Here is a 23636-nt window from a genome sequence, read left to right as displayed (position 1 = left end):
TGAGGTCAAACTCAAAAGAGGTTAAATAAAGTAACTTTACTCAAAATCCCGCCAAAGTGTTAGGACAGTAATGGAGAACGGTCTCACAAGCCTGAGCCAGTGCTAACACTTCATCTACCACAATAAGCAGTCAGACAGCAGGTTAAATATCTTTCCACTAAAGACACCTGGCAATTCCCTCTCCAACAGCTAAAAGGGGAAAGAGGAAATCAAATATACCCACAAGGAATGTCTAGACTCTTGAATTTCAACTGCAATTCAATTAGGTTTTTTACTTTAACAGACACAGTAAACTGTTTAGTATCAGAGTAATTTTGGTTTTCAAAGTATTATCTATAAAAATCTCACTTTCACATAAAGTAGGTCTCCTTAACTCTTGTGAGGTCAAAAAAGAATTCTCATGGAATTCATTTAATTTTTGCATTAGTCCTACATAAGCAATCATAAGTATCTTGAAACACATGAGAATATTCAAAAGGATTAACGTTTAATGTTCTAAAAGAAAAAGGAAATGATTCTGGATATCATTTAATAAATGCGTAAGTTTCCATTTTTGAAAGTGCAAACTAAATGTCTGCCTGATAGTTGGTCTGATCAAACTCGAATTACAAAATGAACAAATAGATAAACATTAGAAATCATGGGTTAAAAAAAATTAGGGCTAGGTTTTCTGTGGTCTGTCTTCCTCTCTCATAGAATCTGCCTAGAAAGAAGCCTGATTAGGTTTTGGAGTTCACTGGTTTGCGACGGATTCTGCCACCTTCCCTTTTCTACCCCCTGCTCTCCCTCCCATTCCTAATCCTGCAGGTGGGAATCACAGGGGACACATATAATCACAGAGGAGAGATAGTAATGGCTTTCAGGTCTCTGCAGTGACTGCAGTCTCTGAACCTCAAATTCACATACATGATCCTAAAAAAAAAACCCAACATTTTCACGGGTTAAAAAAAAGTTATAGAAGACAGAACTGGAATGCAGAAATAACATTTCTAGGCTATTTTAATGCAAGAATACTGTACTTGAAAAGACCTGACACACATGGCTACCTAAGCATATGGGAAAGAATGAATTAACATTTTAAATATATAATATTCCTTACACAGAAACTTCTTACAAAACATTTAAGTGCTGTTACCAATGCTTTTAATGTAGGCAATCTCTCATAGTGCATTACAAAAAAAAAAAAAATCAATCCTAGATTACGTATTTAAAAAAAAAACCAGTAAATGACAACATAAAATTTGCCGTGTCTTTGGGCTAAATTTTGTGACAGATTTTTAAACTCTTTAATCAATATAAGATTTAGCTCATGTGCTCTAAATACACACAAAATGATATAGCTGGGGCAGAAGTAACCCAATAGTATAAGGAGAGGAAGTCAGACTAGGTGTAAAAAGTACAGTGCAGGTAATCCAAAGTATAAAGCAGAAGGACAGCATTTGATTACAAACACAAACCCTATCAATGCTCAATAAATGATTTATAAAATATTTATTTTTAAATAAAGAACTGAGAAATTTACAGGAAAATGTGTGTGTACCAGCACTATAGCAACTTTTCTATAGCACAGAACCCAGTGTAAGAGGCTTACTGAAGATCCTGGAACACCAAGTCCCAAAACAACTTGGCCATGTGGAGTGAAAAGGCAGTAATTTAGCAAGACCTGTATATGTATGGGGGTGGGGTAGGTAGTATATGTATGTGTTTAAGAAAGAGAGAGGGAAAGTAAAACAAGAAACGGAGACAGAACTTGGGGAAAAAAAATTTCATTTTGGATTAGAGTATGGCCAACAGTATCTTCTACTCAGATAAGAAAATCTATGACATTTTAAATTTTAAATTCACAATTAAAATCTGCAAAATCTGTGATATCTATCAGTATTATGGGGGCATCTTCAACAAGAAGAAAGCATTATATTACACAATATAATTCTGATCACATTTCTTTAGAAGGCTGCTGGATTCAGAGGTACTTCAGACACTAACGGTTTTGTATCTTATCACCAACACTTGGTCCAAGAAGTAAGAGGGAGAAGAAAAAGCAAGAAATTCTTGAGCATAAACCTTTTCTCTTTAATGCCAAAACTGCTTTTCTGGACCTGAGCCCAAAAAGGGAAGGCTTTGTTCTCATGTGTCTTCAGCACTATTTAAAACTCTCCTAGCAAATCATCTTGCAATGGAGGGAATGTCCTACTATCCACTTAAAAAACTGCAGGACAATTTCAGTTTGCATTGTGCAGATGACAGCTTAGCTGCCTTATTTACTGGTAACAAAACCTACAGCCAGTTATCACCATCAGTCACAACTAGCTAGAGAATGGTGCTGAGGTGACCAAGATTCAAAAGATTTGCTCTATTCCTGATCACAGCCTTATCTGGAAATCACGTGCTAGCAGCACAGAGTAAGTGCCCCAAATAAATATCTAATAACTGATCACAATGATAAGAACTAGCACGGGCTGGGGTAGAAGCAGGAAGGATCAAGCATTCTTTACTACCAGGAATCCAAGACAAAAAGTAATTACTGCTGAATGTCTGTGTGCTCTGCAATGAATTATGAACAGTTTCAGTTCTGTGTATAAAAAACAGCAATGCGGGCTTGGCATGGTGGCTCACACCTGTAATCCTGGCATTCTGGGAGGCCAAGACGGGTGGATTGCGTGAGCCCAGGAGTTGGAGACCAGCTTAGGCAACATGGCGAAACCCCGTCACTACAAAAAAAATTTTTGCCGGGCATGGTGGCATGCGCCTGTGGTCCCAGCTACGCGAGAGGCTGAAGTGAGAGGATCAACTGAGCCCGCTAAGGCTGAAGCTGCAGTGAGTCATGATCATGTCACTGCATTTCAGCCTGGGTGAAGGAGTGAGACCCTGTCTCAGAAAAAAGGGGGGGAAAAAAAAAAGAAGAAAAACAGCAACAGGCAAGGTGGTTTCTGTGAATACGATTCAAGTTGGTGCAATTACAATGATTAAATCAGTTAGTCTTATTCCAAGTCTATTTTAAAGTCATAATTTTTTAGAACTTAAGCCCAAAATAATAGGATTAATAGTGAAATGCATTTGCATTTTCTAGTAGCTATCAACTCTATCCAAATTACATGAAAAAAACCCCCAAAATATAATTAAATGTAAATTTTCACAATTAGGAAGCAATGACTGTTACCAAGCGATGCATTTTTAACTTGAAAAAAAGATGCAGACATATGTTTATTTACAAAAAGGTCTTTATAAACATAGGAAGAAGTCAAAGAAGAAGCTTTTTTAGAGGTTATATCCAAGAATGTCCCTTCTTTATACAATTAACATTGAGAAGTAAAACATAGCTTTTAATAGCAAAGTTGTCAAAAAATTAAAGTTACTTTAAAAATCGCCCCCTAAGTAAGGTAGTATTTGCTAAACACAAACATGCTAATGACTTTGACCTAATTTATTTTCTCCAATTTGCAAAATAATATTCTCCTAGCAGTTATTAAGCTTTTTTAAAAACATATTTTCTCATCACTTAATGTTGCCTGACAAATATTTCTTTTTTCTAAGCCTTTGTTGCTTCTCATTTGCATTTCTCTTCATAGTTGTCACCCAGGTTTAAAATTCCAAGAGTAAATTCAAAAAACTAATTGTTGTTTCAATAATTACAGCTAAATTTAGCCACAAGAAGTAATTTCCAAGTTAAATTTTTGGAGAGTGGCTAGAGCTTGAAGGGAACTGAGAGATTATGTAAACCAATCTTTTCTTTTCACAGATGAGAAAACAAGACCAAGAAACCTGCATTAGGTCACAGAGATGAGAACCCTGAGGAGATGCTTTATCCCGTATCACAGAATTTTGAAAGTTGCCATTTTCTATTTTTCTAGTAAATCATTTCAAAATAACAGGGGAAAATGTATTGTCATCAAGATGATGCATTATCTACACAAACTGCCTTTGCTAATCTAGTGACAAGTAGCACAGCAACCTTGGGGGAGGCTCTTAACCTCACCCTAAAAGGTTAAAGGTTTAAGTAGTGAGCATAGATAGTTACTTGCGAGAGTATTATCTATAGTTAGTATTAACTGAATACTTTTCTGGATCAAGAATGGTGCTTCATTATACCACCAACGACCCCATTTTAGAGACAAGAAATTCAAGGTTCAGAGAAGTGACTTCCCTGGGGTCCAAGTAGCTAACAGGTCTAATTCCTAGTGCCCAGGTTCTTTTTTTTTTTGAGACGGAGTTTTCGTCATGTCACTCAGGCTGGAGTGCAGTGGCGCGAACTCAGCTCACTGCAACCTCTGCCTTCCAGTTTCAAGTGATTCTCCTACCTCAGCCTCCCGAGAAGCTGGGATCACAGGCACATGCCACCACGCCCAGCTAATTTTTGTATTTTTAGTAGAGACAGGGTTTCACCATGTTGGCCTGGCTGGTCTCGAACTCTTGACTTCAGGTGATCCACCCGCCTCAGCCTCCCAAAGTTCTGGGATTACAGGCGTGAGCCACGGCGCCCAGCAAGGCCCAGGTTCTTAATCACTACAGTGCATGGTCTCTGAAATGGAAACATGTAGTCCCAAAACCAAATTCAGGACCACAGTGGATGGAATTCATTTTGCCATGAGAACACTTCCCAATCTGTGAAGCTCTGAAACTACATGAAGCTACTAAAGTACAAAAGCCACAGCTCCCAGATTTGTGACTCCAGACTGTCTTGTCCCAGCTCTGATGTAAATCTTTCTTGGGGCCTCCTGATCCACTTCCTAGCACTCTGTGGTTACCTGTCGAATTATAAAGGCTTTTTTATTTTGTCCTAAGTGCTGAGATTCAAGGATTGGCCAGTGGGGGCAATATGAGGCAGAGAGCTCTGCGTGGCTCTCTCTCTGGCCAGAGCCAGAAATCGTGTCCCAGCTTGGTCCCTGCACCCTGCCTCCACTCTGACCGATTTACCTGAACTATATTTTCAGTCCTCCATGCCATCCTAAGACTGCTGACTTCTGGGCCTGTGTGTTCTCCACCCACCCCTAGGCTACAAAACCTCCATGCAAGTTCCTTTCACCTGGTTCATTCCTCCACATTTATCGGGACTTGGCTTGATGCTCCACCTCACATTTCCCAAAAAAGGCGCCTGATGCCTCCCCGACTCACAGTGGACTGGGGTCTGCACTGTCTGTCATCAGGTAAGCTCCTCCACAGGCAAGTGATGGAGACTTCCCTCCTGCTGTGTCCCCAGCACCTTGGTGCCTGGCTGGCAGCTCTGAGTGTTTCCTGAAAACATGGACATCTCCTCCTCAGGAGTGATAGCAGGACTGAAGACACACGCTCTAGCATGCTTACTGATCTGCCCTTTCATTTCTCAGGAAAGACCATCCATAGATCCGACAAAAAGGGATGTTGAGTGACCTGCACATCTAACGTGCTTGCTCACCTACAACCTGTCAGCTTGCTGGGACCCTGTCTGTGGAGGTCCAGCAGCTGACATAAACCTTGTGATGCTTACATCGTCATCAAGCTCTCTGCTTGAAGTATCTAAACATATCTGTTGTCTGACCTGTGAAGGCCTCGGATTATTCTCAAGGACAGTAATATGTAGGTTGGCAGCAACATTTTTTCACTGAGACCACACCTCTGAACTTTCAACACAAAATAAGAAAATCTGATTCACTTTACAATAATGTGTGCTTTACAAACATCTCTTTGTAAACACTGTCATTCAGAAAGACCTGACTACATGTAGAATGATAGAAAAAAAAAACTAAAAAGGCTTAAAAGTAGCAAATCTAACTCAGATATTGAGGAACATTAAACCAGAGTTCAGCAGAATTCACAGTATAGCACTGATTTCTACAAAGCCACATTTATTTTTTAGTGGAATACCAATAATTCTTTATTGCAAAGAGAATAAAAACAAAACAAAACAAAACCTCACCACGGAGCTGGAAGGAGTATTCTAGATAGAGGTAGGAGCATTGGGCACGCCGAGAAAGAAGGGTAATCAGCTGCAGGACAGAGCTGGAATTCAGCTGGTCAACAGTCCAACCAGAGAAGCCATTTCAAATGCCTTATCTATGTATTCATGCCAATACTTTTTATAAAACAAATTTTTAAATAAAAATTGTTTTCTTAAAAAAAAAAAAGAAGGGTCAGTTGAGGGACTAAAACTATGAGCACGATGCCGAATGACAGGAGCAGACCATTCTGAGGGTGAGCAGAGGCCTGAGTGCTAAGGGTTTCTGAACTGCGTTACGGAGTCTGGACTTCATTCTGAGGGTGAAGAAAAGGTTGACAGTGGGTTGACAGTGACCTGACCCTGGGTTAGCAGTCATGGCAGTGGAGAAAGTTGGATGGATTCTCAGGCTACTAGGAGAGTGTTAATAACAAGAACTGGTGACTGATTGGAAGCTGAAGGTGTGAAAGCCAGAAGAGTAAGAGCACAGCAATTAAAGAGACAATGGCAGTGTTTACCCTGATGGGCACCCTAAACCACATGGAGATCTGAATGCAAGGATGAAGAGGCTGAGCAGGGCAGAGATGCAGCCCGGACATGTGACTGCCGCAGTGCCTGGCAGAGGGGTCCCTCCTGGAGGAACTATCCTGGAGAAAGTTGTATGCAGGATTCTGTCACAAAAGCCAAGATGTCTCAGGCACCACAATATCAATGAGTCAGCAAAGATACGGCTGATAATCTCCTGACAAACCCTTTTCTTTCTGGTTAAAGACTAGCTTTCCTTCAATCTTTGTACAAAACTTGAAATTTGGTTATTTAAGAATCTAGACCTGGTCGGGCGTGGTGGCTCACACCTGTAATCCCAGCACTTTGGGAAGCTGAGGCGGGTGGATCATCTGAGGTCGGGAGTTCAAGACCAGCCTGGCCAACATGGTGAAAGCCTGTCTCTACTAAAAATACAAAAATTTAGAAAGTTGGAAGTGGTGGCAGGGGCCTGTAATCCCAGCTACTCAGGAGGCTGAGGCAGAAGAATCGCCTGAACCCAGGAGGCGGAGGTTGTGGTGAGCCGAGATTGTGCTATTGCACTCCAGCCTGGGCAACAAGAGCGAAACGTCATCTCAAAAAAAAAAAGAAGAAGAAGAAGAATCTAGACCCTTGGAGCAAGAAAAATATCTTTAAGACTCCGTCTCAAAAAAAAATAATAATAAAAAATAAAAAGGAAAAGATCAGTATATTAGTGGTAGTGGTGATTATTAAGCATTTTAAAGAAACTGCAGGGTATAAAATGACTCAGGTCAACAATAACAAAAAAGATTTTTCCACACAGATAATCGATAAGACATTTGGTAAGCAGCATCCATTTTTATGTAATTCTAAAGTACATATTTATTCAGTATCATCAAGGCTACAGAACTACATCTTACAGAAAAGTTAGAGGTTTACCACTTCAAAGATCAAGACACTTTCTGTAACTATCTTGGATAGTAATTTTCCTTAATCTATACACAAGCTTTCCAATTTCACTTCACTGAGTATATTTTTAAATGGTAGAGGCTACCCTAGGTGGAACTAATTGTACCAGTGCTAGGTAGCCCCCCATTGCAATGTTTTGAGTCCTATTCTCCCTCTCTCCTCTCACTGTCAGGTGTGCCAACACTGCTGCCTCTGGGGAACCTGCCTCTTGCAGGACTCACACTGCCACCCCTTCTAACTGGCTGCTTCTAATTGCTACATGTTAGGAACACCACATGAACAAGACTGCATGAACAACATCTGAAATAAGTATCAATCCTGGGCAAATGCCCTGGGAACTCTTCTAAGTGTAAAATCAAAGTGCTTCAAAGCACATATTTTGTTACAGGTCCTTTGGCTGCTTAGAGCATTTTTTCTTACTTCTTAGTGCTAACCCATGTTCTAGATAAGAGAGGCTTCTGGGTTTACTTACCAACAGTAAATTTTAAAATGTTTTCTGTTACATGGGTTCTTGGCTTCTGCAATCTCATGGAGTACTTGCCTAACAAATATTTTCTTCAATGGAAATGTGAAATTTTATTTATCCCAAGTTGAATTATGACCAAATTAATGAATTCTGGATGAAGTAGGGTTATCAGACAAGAATTCTAAAAATGATATCTTAAGTTTAGATGACATTCTGAGAACTTTAAAAATAAGAATTATACTAATGCATGACGCCTTTATGTGTATATTTATTCACACAGATGTATGTGTGAATATATAAATGCATATATATACACACACATTCTTAACTCCCTATTAAGTACAGAATAATTATATACACATAGCAGACTCTTCTTACCTATAAAGTTGTCATGCAGTATAGCTATTTGCTCTCTACTACATTAAGCTGTCCTATTTCACTCGAGCCACTAGGCACGTCTACAAGTCCAGGTACCTCTGAATGAGTCTATCACAAATCTACAGGGTTGAAACACCAATAGTCTAGACTTTTGCCATTTAACACCTTTTCAGCTATGTCCTAAACTACGTCTGACTAAACAGGAAAAACAGTGGATCCACTAATTTGAACATGCCATGCCATTATCCCTCTCATTCATTTATTCAACAAATATTTATGCAGTGTCTACCCTCTGCCAGGCATCTTGCTAGGTGCTAGAGGGAAGGCAGTCATTCATCAAATGAGCTAACAAATGTAAAAGCACAACACTGACAGTAGGGACACCTTGCTACAAAGCTAATCTGGGCGGATCAGGGAAAGCTTCCCTGAGGAAGTGTCAATGAGTTAAGATTTTAACAATGAAGAGCTGACTTTATGGAGAAACAGTGTTCCTGGCAGAGGGAGCATGTGAGGGCCCTATAGCAGAAGGCAGTGAGTGAGTCTGAGGAAATGAAAGCACGCAACCCTGCCATGGAACAAGGGCAAGTGTGAGCTGAGATGGGCCTGGAGAAGCAGACAGGGGCCCGACCGGGCAGGGACTCGGTCAGGCATGTTAAAGATTTCCTGGTCTTTATCCAAATGGAAGGCATCTGAACATCTTAAAATTAAATTACATTTACTTTTCTGGAGGGAGGAAGTTATGATCAGATTTACATTTGGAAATGATCACTCTGGCCACCTAATATAGAGAACAGATTGGAACGGACAGCAAAGGAGAAAGGACACAGGGATCAGGCAAGGAGGCTACTCAGTGGAAACGAGAGACAACGGGCACCTGGCTAGGGGTGTGATAACAGGTCAACCTGCCAGCACCTAAGGATGGACTGAATCTGAGGAGGTGACAGGAGGAGGTGTCAAGGGTGACTCCTGGGTTCTGGTTCTGCCATTTAATGAGCAGGGAACATGTTAGGAGATGGTTTAGGGAAGATCTTTAATTTGGTTTTAGACATCTGACTGCGCAGGTGTCATGTAGCCAGGTGTAGGTCTGGACTTTAGGAGAGGTCATGGTTAGGACAATAAACTCTGCAATCATTTGTAAATGGTCCATAACTGATCTAAAGGCATTAATAAGACTGGGGTGGGGATGGACAAGACAGAATGAGAGAAGGCCTAGGACCACCCTGGGAATCTTCTAGTATCAATGTTCAAGAGGATGAAGATGGGCGCCATGGAAGAAGTGTCATGGTTAAGTAAAAAATCAGGAGGGCTTACCAATTAACTCAAATAATTAGACACTTTCAAATACCAGGAATTCAATTTTCTCAATATTTGACAGTTTGAGCATGGCTCCAATTATTTTGTAACTACACTAATTATTAGAAGGCTCACATTATATAAAATTGGTCAATATTATGAATGACTGCTTGCTAAATGCCAACTACTGCTTTTAAACATCACGCAATGGTCTGGGCACAGTGGCTCATTCCTGTAATCCCAGCACTTTGGGAGGCCAAGGTGGGTGGATCACTTGAGGTCAGGAGTTCAAGACCAGCCTGGCCAACATGGTGAAACCCTGTCTCTACAAAAAAATACAAAAATTAACTGGGCATAGTGGGGCATGCCTGTAATCCCAGCAAGCTACTCGGGAGGCTAGACAGGAGAACTGCTTGAACCTAGGAGGCAGAGGCTGCAGTGAGCAGAGATTGTGCCACTGCACTCCAGCATGGGCAACAGAGCAAGACTCCGTCTCAAAAACAAATAAATAAATACCAAACGATATACAAAAACTCCTAAAAAAAAAAAAAAAAAAGACAGTTCTTGCCTTCAAAACCTGTCTTAAGCTAGATCATGATTAAAATCACACTACACTAAGTTAATCTTCAGATATACTAATTTAACCACTTTCGGAAAATTAATTCATGTTAACATTTCTGGGCACCTAATATTCATGGGTGCCAGACACTAATCTAGATGCTGGGAGATAGTGCAAAGAATCAGATAAAATTCCTGGTCTGTTAACGACTGATGTTTAGTATTCAGAATGCCATAACACCAGTTTGAAGATTATGTGATAACATATAACTTAAATTATTGTTTAGGCCATGAATAAAAGTAAAACCAGACACAGTGGTTTGCACCCATAGTTCCAGCTATGTGGAAAGATCACCTGAGCCCAGGAGTTCGGTTCCAGCCTGGGCAACACAGTGAGAACCCATTTCTAATTTAAAAATAAAAAAAGAAAAGTAATGATAACATCTATCAAGAGCAAAGCTTCCACCTACACCCCAGTACTGACCCTCTTCTCACTCCACATCTATCCATCATTATGCTTACAGGTGATGAACTTAGTTAACGCACTAACTACAGTACTGTGTAGGCTGTACCATGTGGCTCCAGGCACTTTCTCCAGTCTTCAAGAGGTCCGATGGCTTAGTAATTCCCAGGTGACAGACGTGTACTTGCAGAATTATACACTTGGTGAGTTTTAACAATTCCCCTTAGTATTCTACAACATCTCGATCAAATTAACATCTGCATCAAACCAGCCTGGTATTCCAAAGGACTCAATCACTAACAATACAGAACTCCCTTCCATACCAAACATAACTCAATCACCTATGACATGACATAGAGTAAATAAAGACAAGGCTATCTTCTTGATCATCTTATGCCCTAAAGAATATTTTATATTTCTCCATGTTGTTTTCGTTACTAGTAGAGTTGCTGTTACTAATGATAAAGACAGAATTTCAGAACTAGCAGATATTGAATTTCTTGCTCCCCATATCTCCTCTTTAATTTTCTCTTCGAAGAAAAAAAAAAATCATGCCTGAACATGCAGTTTTGTATATATTCTTCTTATGAGAAAATAGTAGGCAGAAATAGTTTGAAACTAATATGTTGTATCCCCTCTGTATCCCCATTTCTCTTACAGCACTTAACACAGTATTGTGACACATGTTCATACCACAACCTATCGACAGAAACAGCTTGTGCACTCATGATCTTTTTCTCCACCACCCAAGACCACCACCTTGCAGAAGTTCATAAATGTTGAATGGATGAAATCTAAAACAATAACAAAGGGGTAGGGTCTAGCAATACTAAAAGTTTCTCTTCCTGTGTGAGTACCATGAATGAACCATGTTAATTTCAGCTTCTTTATCTCCTTTCACTTATGATTTAATACAGCACAAATCAATAAATCTAAGAAACATTCAACACTAATGACTAATCCTCTTTGGCTGACATGATAGGGTGATCCAAATACAGTTTACTTGTATCACATATACAAGGCCAGGTTACAGAAACATACCTATCATACATATTAACAGGCAAACTTAGCACAGAGTAGAGACCTAGCTCATGGTCTATTAGAATGCCTGCAAAACAAATTTCTCCTTAAAAATAATCAATTAATTTGATTATTAATTTGAAAAAGAAAATGGAAGAAGCAGAGTAGTCGAAAGAAATGTACTGTGGAGTCAGACTGACTTGGGATTGAATCCTCGCTGTCTTCTAGTTGTGTAATCATGAGGCTTTACCATCTCAGATGAGTTTGCATCTCCAGAAAACAGAAATTACACTATCTTAGGGGGCTGCAGTGATGATTAAATGAGATTATATATAAACATATATATAATACATATAATAGATATCATACACACACACAGAAGGCGAAAAAGTTGATTATATATATAAGGTATCTAGGCATATCTATATGCTCAATGAGTATGTTTTAAGCCACAGATAAAATCCTAATATATTTTTGCAAACTGAAAAGAGCATCTGACTAATCTCATGCTTTGCAATGAACCATTTACTAATTCCGGCCCTGATTATTTCTTTCATGATTAAACATGTTCTTAAATAATTTCTTAAAGACAACTTTGGGGTTACTCCTAATCTTACCCATTTCCTCACATTAACAGTCTACCATTTACATGTTTAAGTTGCTTTAGCTTTTAACTTAGGATATAGAAAGAGGCCAGGACTATGGAAAACAACCAAGTCTATACTTGATATATTTGATAGAAGCAAAGAATTCCAAGATTAGAGGTGTAATATACATGCAGTTCCTAAGCAGCCTCTAGAGACTACTACTTTTCCATGACACATTTTCCCATCGCCTTCTGTATAACCGACAGCCCTCAACCCAAGATGACTGGAGTGCAAAATGCAAAAGTTGTGCTTTCTACCTAAGAGCATTTCTGAATGCCCCATATTTTTCCTCATGGTAATCCATTCCCCATTAACTACCTTGCCACCCCCTCATTTCTTCCTTTCAGATGCACACAGCCAGTGTCAAGGACTGATTAGCCGACTCAGCCTAGGCAAGCTGTAGCTGGTTTTTTTTTGCTCTTGCTAAAAGCAAAAGAACACTCCTTTCTTCCCACATTTTGAAATCTCCAAGTTGACAAGTCAGTGGCCATTTCTAAAACATGCAACATATTATGCTCGAGGTGCCATGGAAGTTGTAAAAGAATATCAATGAACAGGGCTACTTCCTGTTTTTCGTATCTAACAAAATGGAGTTATAGTGTATTGGAAATCGTATATTAAGGAATGTTGGTTAACCAGTCACTCTTGCCAAAATCAGATATGAAAAGAAAATAAAAGTTGGCAACAATTCTAGCTCTGATATTTCTCTTCCAGAATTATATTAAGGTTCATCTTTGAAGAATGCATTAATTTTCTTACCTGATTTAAAATGAAACTGAGACCATCCTTAACTAAAAACTTACAAATTCATGGAAGACTAACTTATGTGACTACCCTTATTTTTATAAAGTCACTCACTTAACATTTTAAGAGTAATTTTTAGGTAATAATGCTCTTATACCTCCTCTTTAGTAAAAGGTCACTAAATTATATTTTTAGCCTAATAGCTTTAAAAAGGAAGTGAAATCTGAGGGCTATATGAGGATATAAAAGCAGCCTGTGAAATATCTTTAGTTTTAAACAAAAACTAACATTAACAAGTACAGCATATCTTGTTCTTTCACGGGGCCATCAAATTGATAGTTTGGTTTTTTAAGTTACAAAAATAGGATGGGGTAATTATATCTACCAAACTCACAATAGCCTGTTCAATGGAGAGTAACACTGTAATTTTTCTTCAAAGACAGTAAATAGGAAGAAAAAGCCCCTAAATTCTGTAATATAAGGAAAAATTCCAAACCCTTGGGCGCCACTTACAGGCACTTTCACTGATTTCAACTATTATCCTGAAAAAGAGGGACAAACTTAAAATCTTCTATTTAAATACGAGTATTATTTATTTATATAACTTCTAATTCAAAGTATATTTTCTACATTCAAAGATCAGAAGGAAATTCTAAAATTAAAAAAGATCACAGAACTACTCTCAAATATTTCAAAATCTTAGATTGCCTCTTGGAAGTATGAATGTCACTTAACTGTCAAAAAAAAGTAAAACGTAAAGTTCAATTGATATTTTATTGAGTTGGCTATAATTAAGGGTTTTTTCTAAAACTTTAATTTAAATGGTAAGTAATAATGTAGCATAACCAACATGCAACACAAAATATACACACCCAAATAAGATACAAGCCCTTTCCCCACAAAGTTTTATAGCAATAGATTCTAATGAATTTCAACCCAATTGTTAAGAAAAAAAAATGCACTATATTTCATAAGGTTAGGGAATCAACATTTTACTATAAATGAAATCTTTACGTATGACATTTGGGATAAACCAACAGCATTCTGACTAGTAAAAATAATTTCTTTAAAAAAGATTATCCTTACTAGCCCATTATTTTCTTATACTGTGCAATTATAATCTACACCTTAAGCAAAGGGGAAAAAACCTCGGTTATAAAACGCAAATACTAAGCATGGATTACTTAGTCCCTAAATTCTATCTGCCTCCACCTTAGTCCTCTTATTTTGTGTCAAGAGACAACATTAAACAATTTCAGTACGTTATTTTTACAGTGGATGCTCTTCTACTATATTCACAGCTCATTAAGAAGACTAGAATGCTGACGTTTGCTAAATTATTTATTGTATCCAAAAAGGTCTCATAAGAATAGATACAATTTCTTAAATTTGGGGTTAAAAATTTTTATCTGGAATTCATTTAAAGTAGAAGTTGCCTTCAAAGAATTATTCTAGTTAAGTTTTAACACAATCTGCACAGAAACAGGAAAACTATAGAGGTACATAACTCTTGAAAGAATAAATTACATGTACAAGTGCACACAAAACTGTATCAGTCACAAATCTCCTTTGGTCTCAGTAGTGCCATGGTACAGTGCGAAGCATATTTTTTAGTTCTTGGGGGGAGGAAGGGGACTTCCAAATATTAAATGGATCGTGATTTTAAGCAAATAATCAAGTGCACCAAAAATGCCAGCTCACTTTAGATAATTAATCCAAACCAAGGACTCCTACTGTCAAATTCGTCTCACAAAATGACACGCTTTATTCTCATAATAAAGGTCAGGGAATTCTACAGGGCCACGAGGGACTATCACAAAAACATTTCCAGCAACTCAAAATACCCATCAAGACTTTGTGCTTTGCATACGTTAATCAGGTTTTCAAAAAACAAACAAACAAGGATGTAGCTGTCACACTTAAAAGAATTTCCTTTAACATAAAAATTTCCAGTAGCCAAAAATGGGCGAGGCCAATAAACCGCTGGTCTAAATTATCTTACACATACTGTACTTCATATGCACCAGAAGACTCATCTGAGCCAAAGCCCACCGCACTGTGGCCCCTGGAATTCAGCGGGCGGCCCGCGCCAGGGCACCGAGCAGGAAGCACTGCACCCGCGCCGCGGTCCCCGGGCCAAGCCGGAGGGGCTGCGGGGAGCAGTCACCACCGCTTTGAAACTGAATGGCTGACACATCCGGTCCTGGCTCTTACACCACTCCGCCAAATGCAAACTTCAAAGGCCAAATTCAAACTCCAAACAGAAGTCACTCAAGTGACTTAGCAGTGCAGTTCGCATTCCCAGGAACACTCAGAGCCCCTTGGGGGCTGCAATTAGACAAACCGCACTTCCTAAAAGACTGCAAGTCTCCGCGAGTGTGCAGCCTTCCGCCGCACCGCTTTGACAGGCGTTACCGAGCCGTCCTCCTAGAGCACTGCGGCCGGCGCTGGGGGCGCGCCGCCTGCGTCCGGGCCCAGCCCGCGGTACCTGCCTAGGGACTCGAGTCCCAGGCGGGCCGAGGGGCTCTGCCTGTCACGGCCGCTGAGACCTGCTACTTTCTCTTCGGCCCTCTCAGTCTCCCACCCGACCTCGGGCTTCCCACCCACCCCGCCCCTCTTCCGACCACCGCCCGCCTCAGGCTCGGGCCTCGCCCCCCAGTGCCTTTGCCCCGGGGACACCCGTCCGGGGCCGCCGCCGCAGGGCCGTGCCTCGCCCCCGGGCTCCTCGGAGAGCCCCGATTCCAGGAGTCCCACAAAGCCAGCCGTAGCCCCCTACACCTTTTCGCAACGGTTCCCCGCAGAGAGGCTCGCACGCCTGTCACATGTCTGCAAACAATAACAAACTCTTCTGCACGTCCCCGTCCGGTCCCCCAGGCTGGGTCCGGGGCGCCGCCCGACTCCGAAGGGGTCGAGGGGTTCTCAGGGGCGTGGGTCCCGGCGAGCGGCGCGTAGCCTAGCTGCGCTGAGCCCCGGGACGCCGTGCATGGTGCCCGGGGTTCATTCATTGCCCTCTGCCCGCTCTCCAAGTCCCCGCCGCGACCCCGGCCGCGCTGCTCACCCGGCGGGGGCCGCTGCAGGAGACGGCTCGGCGGCGGGCGCCCGCTTCTCCCCGGGCTCGGCCGCTGCGGGACTCGAGGCGCCGCTGTCCGGCGCCGCCACCGACTCGGCAAGGTGGGCGCCGCCGCGGCTCGCGGCTCCGTGGGGCGGCGGCACCGCCACAGGCTGGAAGCCGGTCCCACTCCGCGCTGCGTCCGCGGGATCCGGCGACGGGGAAGTCGAGGAGGACGGCGGTGAGGCGGCAAGGAAGAGCGGCTGCTCAGGCAGCTGGTCCAGCTCCACACTCCGCACTTTGCGCAGCTGCCGCCGCCGCCAGTCCGCCCGCTCGCGGCCCCCGCTGCCCGCCTCCCGCAGCAGTCCCGTGGCCGCCGCGGGCGCGCTGCTCGCCTTGAGGGCTCCTCCGCCACCGCCCGCCTCAGGGCTCGCAGCCCCGGCGCCCGGGAATCCCGACGACGAGGCGCGATTCCCCGCCGCCGCCGCCATTTTCTCTCGCGGGCTACATTCGCTCGGCCCCTGCGAGGGAGGGAGGGGGCGGGGTGAGCGCAGGGGGCGGGCACTGCGCCGCCAGCGTAAGGCCTCCTGCGCCAACTGCGTGAGCGCGGCCCGCCGGGCGCCTGGCCTGGACTGACCGACGGGCGGGCGCACTGGGTCCGGCCTGCGGCAGAGGTGCGGGAGGAGGGCGGCCCCGCGGCCGCAGGTGGGAGGGAGTGGGCTGTGCTCTCCGCCGGGCGAGAGGGCGGGTGGGCGAGGTGGACTGGGAGGCGGAGAGGGCGGGGGTGCGGGCTCGGGCTCGAGCGCTCTGGACTCTGCGCGCTGCACGCGCCGCGCCGCCAGGTAGTCCCCGCCGCACCGGCGACAGAAGGAGCCTTGGCGGCAGCGCTGCGCCGCTTCCTCTGTGCAATCTCGGCGCGGCTCCGCGGGAGCTCGCCGGAGGGGAGTTGCAGCTTCCGAAAGAAAGAATTGGTTCCAACTTGGGTTTCTGGTGCTTGAAGGGGACGCAGGCAAGAGGGCTTACAGTCTGTCATTCGCACTGCCTTTTGCAGTGGGCGTCGGGGGACCCGGGCGTGGACCAGCCTCCCACCGACGCGCAGGTGGCGCCCGGGACCGTCGCCTGCTGCAAAGCGAAAGCAAGTCAACGTTCAGCAGACAGGCTGCCGCGAACCAGAAAAATAAAGTTTTGTTTGTGTTTTCTTTTGAAAAGAAAACATTTTTTCTCTATTGTCCCACCCCTGTCCCTCTGCTACATATAACAAAACTTCAAAGTTTCTGTAATACCTTACATCCTGAAGCTGCTGATTTGGGACAACTACCCCCCTACCCGCACCATGTCCCCACAGCCTGTGAGAAACCGTGGGGGCGAGAAAGGGAGGCGGGTGTCCCCGTCGATCTTTAGTTTTTCCTTGGCTGTCTTTGGGAAAGGCAGTCCCATGCAGGACCACATATAGCGCGTTTGGGGAGGGGACCAGCGCTGTGCCAGGAAGTGCTCGGTAATGTCACCCTCGGCCAGGTCCCGGCCCTCCCCCGAATCCGATGCTTCTCGCCGCACGTCCTTCTTCCCTGCGGGGTCGGGCCACCGGCCGGGTTCCCTCTGTCCCCACTCCTGCAGGGCCCGGCTGCCTATCGCGGCGTTGTGAGTCCTCCTAGTCCCTGGACTCTACGTGAGAAAGTGCTTTGGGATGGAAAAAGCAACATTTACACGTTCATGATTTTTGACCTTTTGTCACCTGAGAACTTCTGTGTTGCGTTTATTTCTTGCTTCCTTTTCTTTCCTCCAGCTGGTTTGTTTAGGATGGGGAATCTCCCAAAACCCAGGAGGAGCGTCTGTAGATTACTTTATGGAACATGATTAAGGAGGGGGAAGGTTGGGTTGGGGGGGTGCGGATTCTCACGGAGATAATCTTGGCAGTCTTCACATATTTAGACAAAAGCCTGAACTATTTACAGAATAATTCCATTGACTTCTGGAGACTAGGTAAAATGAAAGCCCCTTTCCCAGATACAATGTTAACTGCGTAACCAGGTTAGATCAGAGGGGTTTTAAAAAGTTCAGATTTCATATTAGCTCAATGATTTGAAAACTGCTGTAACATCTCCCATAAGATATATTTAGATCGTTACACCCCACGGTACAAATTTTGAAAGTTCAGATGAATCTGTTAAAAAATTAAGTCTACATTTAGGCTATAATTATATGCTCTTTTAATGGCAGTCAAATGTATCATTCAAACCAAACAGTAGTTATTTCCCAGGTCTTCCCGGATTGCCACACCCACCAAATCCTAAACTGAAACGGATAAACTTTCATTGTTCCTATTTTGATCTAAAGACTTAAATTTGCACGCACATATTCAGGTACCTGTAAGTGAGAAAAGTAAGTGGAAGACTTTAACCAGAGTAGCAAAGTAAAAAGGAGATTCCAGCAACACTGATTTTTGACTGTTTGTACAGTGGTTGAAACTGGGGATCAAAGGGAGAAGGCTACCCAGCGCAGCACTATCAACTAGCTACAATTCTCTAACTTCCTCCATCCACCACATATTACCATGGAGAAACCTAAGTGTTGGTATTTTCCCACAGTTTTTGTTGCTTTGAGTCATTTTTTTTTCTGTTTACGTAAATATTCAGGTTGTCATTATGCATCTGCATACGGACACACTGATTTCTTAAAGAGAGAATCAAAGGACATGCTTAACTGAAAAGGGTGTTCGCTCTCTGCCATATGTGAATAGAAGTTTCTGAGTCTTATGCGTGATTAAGACTCTAGCTCTGGTTTGGTGCTGTTCAGTCCTGCTCTATGTTACTGCAGAGAGGTGGATGTCAAATATCAAGTACTGTAGGCTCTGAATTCTCTTAATATGATTTATTTAATAACATTCAGGGGACCTGTATTTCTTCCAAGGTTGCTTCTAGACTGAAAGCTCCAATTCCTGTTTCCAAGCTCTTCATTTCCATCCTCACTGGGACGTAAACCTTGCAACGATTTCACTCATGCAATTTCATGACAATTTCAGTAACCTTAATACCAGTGCATTACAGATCACTGCCTCCACGTAGTGCTTCTGGAAACTGCCTACATCACACTTCAGTTCCTACAGCATATTCACATTGAGGATCCACTTTGACACTGGGCATTTCCTCACTGTACATAAGTATCACAAATATTAGAATGAGCAGACATAATATACATTGGGAGAAATATTTCAGCGTGTACATCATTCATCATATATTTAGTAAGCACCTACTGTGCATATGCAGGAATTTTTCTCCTCTGAGGATATTGTTTGTTGTTTTTCATTTCTACAAAAATGAATAAAATATTCTGATCTACAGATATTTTTATTAGTGGGTTTTATCAGGCTGACTGGTAGAATTCCAGATCATCAGTATGTGAATGTATTCACATATTCATGGCTGTTTGTGAGATCTATACCTCAGATAAACATAAAATAATAATATAACCTTGAGAATAGGGTAAAAGCTGGTGTTCTTTCAAGCTTACAAATATTTATTATGGAATACTTGCAGGAGTGCTGGGGCTAGAATTTGGTTTCTGCCTGCTCTTTCCAGACAACATACTTCCCAGGTGTTTTCAGATGTTCTAAGTCAGAAAATCCTGTCATCAGTGGGATAATTGGTTCCCTACAAGGGCACTGTAAATGACATTATAGTAGAAGTTCTCTTAACCAGCCTCCATTTAGCTGACTCATCCAGTAACAGATACCAGCCATTACTGTGTGATGTACAACATGCAGAGGGGTGATACAGCACAATAAATGCTCAGGCCAGCGGCTGGTGTGCACCTGCATACTTCTGTTCCCACTAGGTGAGTTATGGGTCCCATGAGAATCCATTGTACTTGTTCCCAAACTTGATTCCACCTATTACAATGTTCCTTGTGAAATTTAATTAAATATTACACAATTGATTATTAAATTAATAAAACATGAGTATGTGTGTGCAAAAAGAAAGTTGTTCCAGTGAAAATGAAGTGAAATGCTTTGAGAGAAAAATGATTGAAACTGGGGATCAAAGTGAGGCGGTACCCAGTGCAACACTATCAACTAGTTAACAATTCTCTAACTTCTTCCCAGCCACCACATATCACCACGGGGAAACCTAAGTGCTGGTCTTTCCAATAGTTTTTGATGCTTCTAGTCATTTTTATTTTAATCACTTATGTGAATATTCAGGTTGTCATTATGCATTTGCATATGGACACACTGATTTTTTAAGAGAAAAATAATCAGAGGACATGCTTAATTGAAAAGGTGTTCTTCCTTTACCATATGTTAATAGGAAGTAATTGAGGCGAGGCACTGAAAAAATCTGTCAGATTAGTTGTGGGTATGACCATTGTGAAAGATTGGGAAGAATTTACTTTGCAGGTATCTATCAGTAGTCACTTTGCTTTAAAGAAACTAAAACTGAAAATTGTAGACAATGTGAAGATACATGGAACTCTAAACGGTGAATCCACATTCTAAAGACTAAAGCCCTACAGCCAAATATTGACCAAAAAAACCCCAAACCAACCAAAACAAAACACCGTTGTTTATATGTTTTAAGCTAAAGTAAAATACTTAAGAGATATATATGATTCCCTTTTATTAATAAACCTTCTAAACATTTTGCATGTATTTGCATGTTCTTAAAATCAGAAATTAATTTTTGTAATAAATAATGAAAAGTACTTGGGATTTTATATTTAAGAACACAACTACAACTTATTAAATTTAATTTGCCTCAGAGTAAGCAAAATTCTTCTCACTTTAGAATCTTGCACTGAATCTTTGAATTCTTTGAATGGCCATCGTGGTTGCTGTTTTTTGATGCATGCTGAGATACTCTTTTTGCATTTGACCTTTGTGGCTTAGTCAGGGCTATCATTTTTGCAAACAATATTTGAAGGGTTCATACATTTCCCCAAGATCCTCCTGTAATACTCAATTGCTTTCTTTAGACTAGTGTCCTTGTCAGTTTTTTCTTCCTTTTACCAACTTCCTGGTCCAACTCTGCTGAATCCTGCATTCACAAGGCTTTGCATGTGACCTGAGCAGTTCAGGACCACTTTCACTGGCTCTGTTCACTTCTGCATCTTTTGCAACATTTGCACCTTCACTTTGCAATTGATTTCCATTGTTTTGTGGCCAAAGCTGCTATAAAGAGGTATACAAAGTTGGCATGGGGCTGGGCACAGTGGCTCACGCCTGTAATCCCAGCACTTTGGAAGGCCGAGACAGTAGGATTACTTGAGGCCTGGAGTTTGAGGCCAGCCTGGGTGACATAGTGAGACCCTCATCGCTACAAAAATTAAAAAAAAAATTAGCTGGGCATGGTGGCACACGCCTGTAGTCTCAGGTACTCAGGAGGCTGAGATGGGACGATGGATTATGCCCTGGAGTTCCAGACTGCAATGAACCATAATCACACCACTGCACTCCAGCCTGGGCCACAGAGCAACACCCTGTCTCTAAAAATAAATAAATAAATACAAATTTTCAAAAATTATCATGCACTAGAAGAATGCTGTCTAACAAAATATAGTGCAAGCCACATATATAATATTAAATTTTCTAGTAGATACATTTAAAACCAGGTGAAATTAATTTCAATCATATATTTTATCTTACATAACGTATCCAAAAAATTATTTCCACGAGTAATCAATGTATAACATATTACGAATGAGATAGTTTCTCTTTTTTGGCGCTTTGAAATCTGGTGTGTGTTTTACACTGACTATTTCTAACATCTTAATTCAGACTAGCCACATTTTGAGTGCTCAAAGGCCACGGGTAGCTGACGTATTGGACGGTGCAGACCTAGAACTATAGTACCTAACACCAATGAGTTTTATGGATTGTTAAATGTTTGATTAGGTCAGGATTAATAAATAAGAAAAATAATCCACATGTATATGTTCAGGAAATAAAGAAGAAATGCAGTGGATATAAATTATAGTCATGTGCTGCATAATGATGGACCACATATATGATGGTGGTCCCAGAAGATTATAATGCCATATTTTTACTGTACATTTTCTATGTTTAGATATATTTGGATACCCAAATACCTACCATTGTGCTACACTGCCTACAGTATTCAGCACAGTCACATGCTATATAGGTTTGTAGCCTAGGAGCAGTAAGCTATACCATATAACTTATGTGTGTAGTAGGCTATACTATCCAGATTTGTGTTCATACACTCTATGATGTTCACACAATGACAAAATCACCTAATGATGCATTTCTGGGAATGTATCAAATGTATCCCAGTCATTAAGTGATACATGACTGTAGTAACGTATAACTAAGAAAATTAGTCTTTCCACCTCTCCTAGCTACCTTTTCGCCACTATTGTTGGAGTTACCTTTCTCAACTACATTTCTGATTCTGTCCTCTCTCCTCAAACCCTTTAATGGTTCCACATTGCATACAGTATGAATCTACATTCTTTGATTCATTCAACAAATATCAAGTGCATTACCTCCTATGTGCTAGACACTGTGCATACCCTAGAGATCAAAGTAGATATGACTTTTACCCTCGTGGAACTCCCAGTCTATCATCTCCCTTACTTTCCACCATTGACAGTTCAATTCTCACCATAGTACATCCTATCCTGAGGCCTGGGCTCCAGCCACAAATATCTGTTGCCCCTAGTTAGGAATATATCGTGCTCTTTCCTCTTCTCCTGAAAACACTTCCTTAGATCCACTTCACCCCTAAAACCCTCACTAAACCATCCCTGGGCCAATCCCTTTCCTAACGTTTTCAGGGTTAGGGTGAGAATACAGATAGAGGCCCCTTACAACATTTTTAATTATTTAAAAGTTAAAATGTAAGCCAACAGCAAGTAAAATATGTTCTAGGTTCCCACTTTGATAAGTATACTTTTATAAAGACAAAATTGTATATTATATGTAAAGTTATGGGTTTTATATGACTGATATGACAAAATATCAAAGACAGTTGTATTTAATTGCAGCCCAATGGGCTGACAATGTTTGGATGAGGAATAAAGACACGTAATTTGCAATTTTTTTATGAAATTAATTTTCTAGCTTTAATTTCAACAAAATTACTAATTATGTTGTTATATTAAGATATTTCACATAATTTGCGTTCAGTCACTTGAAACAATCCAATGATCTATCGTTATTAAAAGGTAAAAATCAATTCAAAATACAAATTTGACAAACATCAAAATTTTAAATAAAATGATTTAAATAAAGCTGAACTTCTAAAACTTTTGAAAATTTGATTATCAAATATTTTATTAAAATAAAACTATTTGAACTTCTAGCATTCAAGAGCCACATAGTTGCTAATGTATGGACAACATACTTTAAATGTTTTGTCAAATCTATATAAACACAAATCTTAAGTCACACATAATGCTTAATACTGCAAAATATTCCTTAGTGTTTGTGTGCAAATATTGTTAATATTGCCCATATATTGTGAGTAGTTAGGGATCCATGAAATGGAACACAAAGGGAAACAAGAACATGGACTCTCAGACAACCAGGACGTGACATGTTATTCAGGAATCCATTGCGTTTCTGTTATGTGAGGGAAGACATTTGACAAGTTAGAGGATTTCTGTCTTCTCTTACTGAA

At 41.4% G+C, this 23636-nt stretch overlaps 1 protein-coding gene across 1 annotated transcript in view; it reads right to left on the bottom strand.

Annotated features, from left to right (window-relative positions):
• The window catches only part of MAP3K1 (mitogen-activated protein kinase kinase kinase 1), an 81499-nt gene extending 64981 nt beyond the window's left edge, over positions 1–16518 (bottom strand). Inside the window, exon 1 of the mRNA XM_002815575.5 lies at positions 16012–16518. Within this exon, the coding sequence (XP_002815621.2) occupies positions 16012–16493 (482 nt within the window). The 5' untranslated portion in view covers positions 16494–16518. The remainder of the gene's footprint in view (positions 1–16011) is intronic.
• Between the last annotated feature and the right edge of the window lie 7118 nt (positions 16519–23636).

This window comes from Pongo abelii, chromosome 4, assembly GCF_028885655.2.
Source record: "Pongo abelii isolate AG06213 chromosome 4, NHGRI_mPonAbe1-v2.0_pri, whole genome shotgun sequence".
Lineage (NCBI taxonomy): Eukaryota > Metazoa > Chordata > Mammalia > Primates > Hominidae > Pongo > Pongo abelii.
This window is presented reverse-complemented; position numbering and strand designations above follow the sequence as displayed.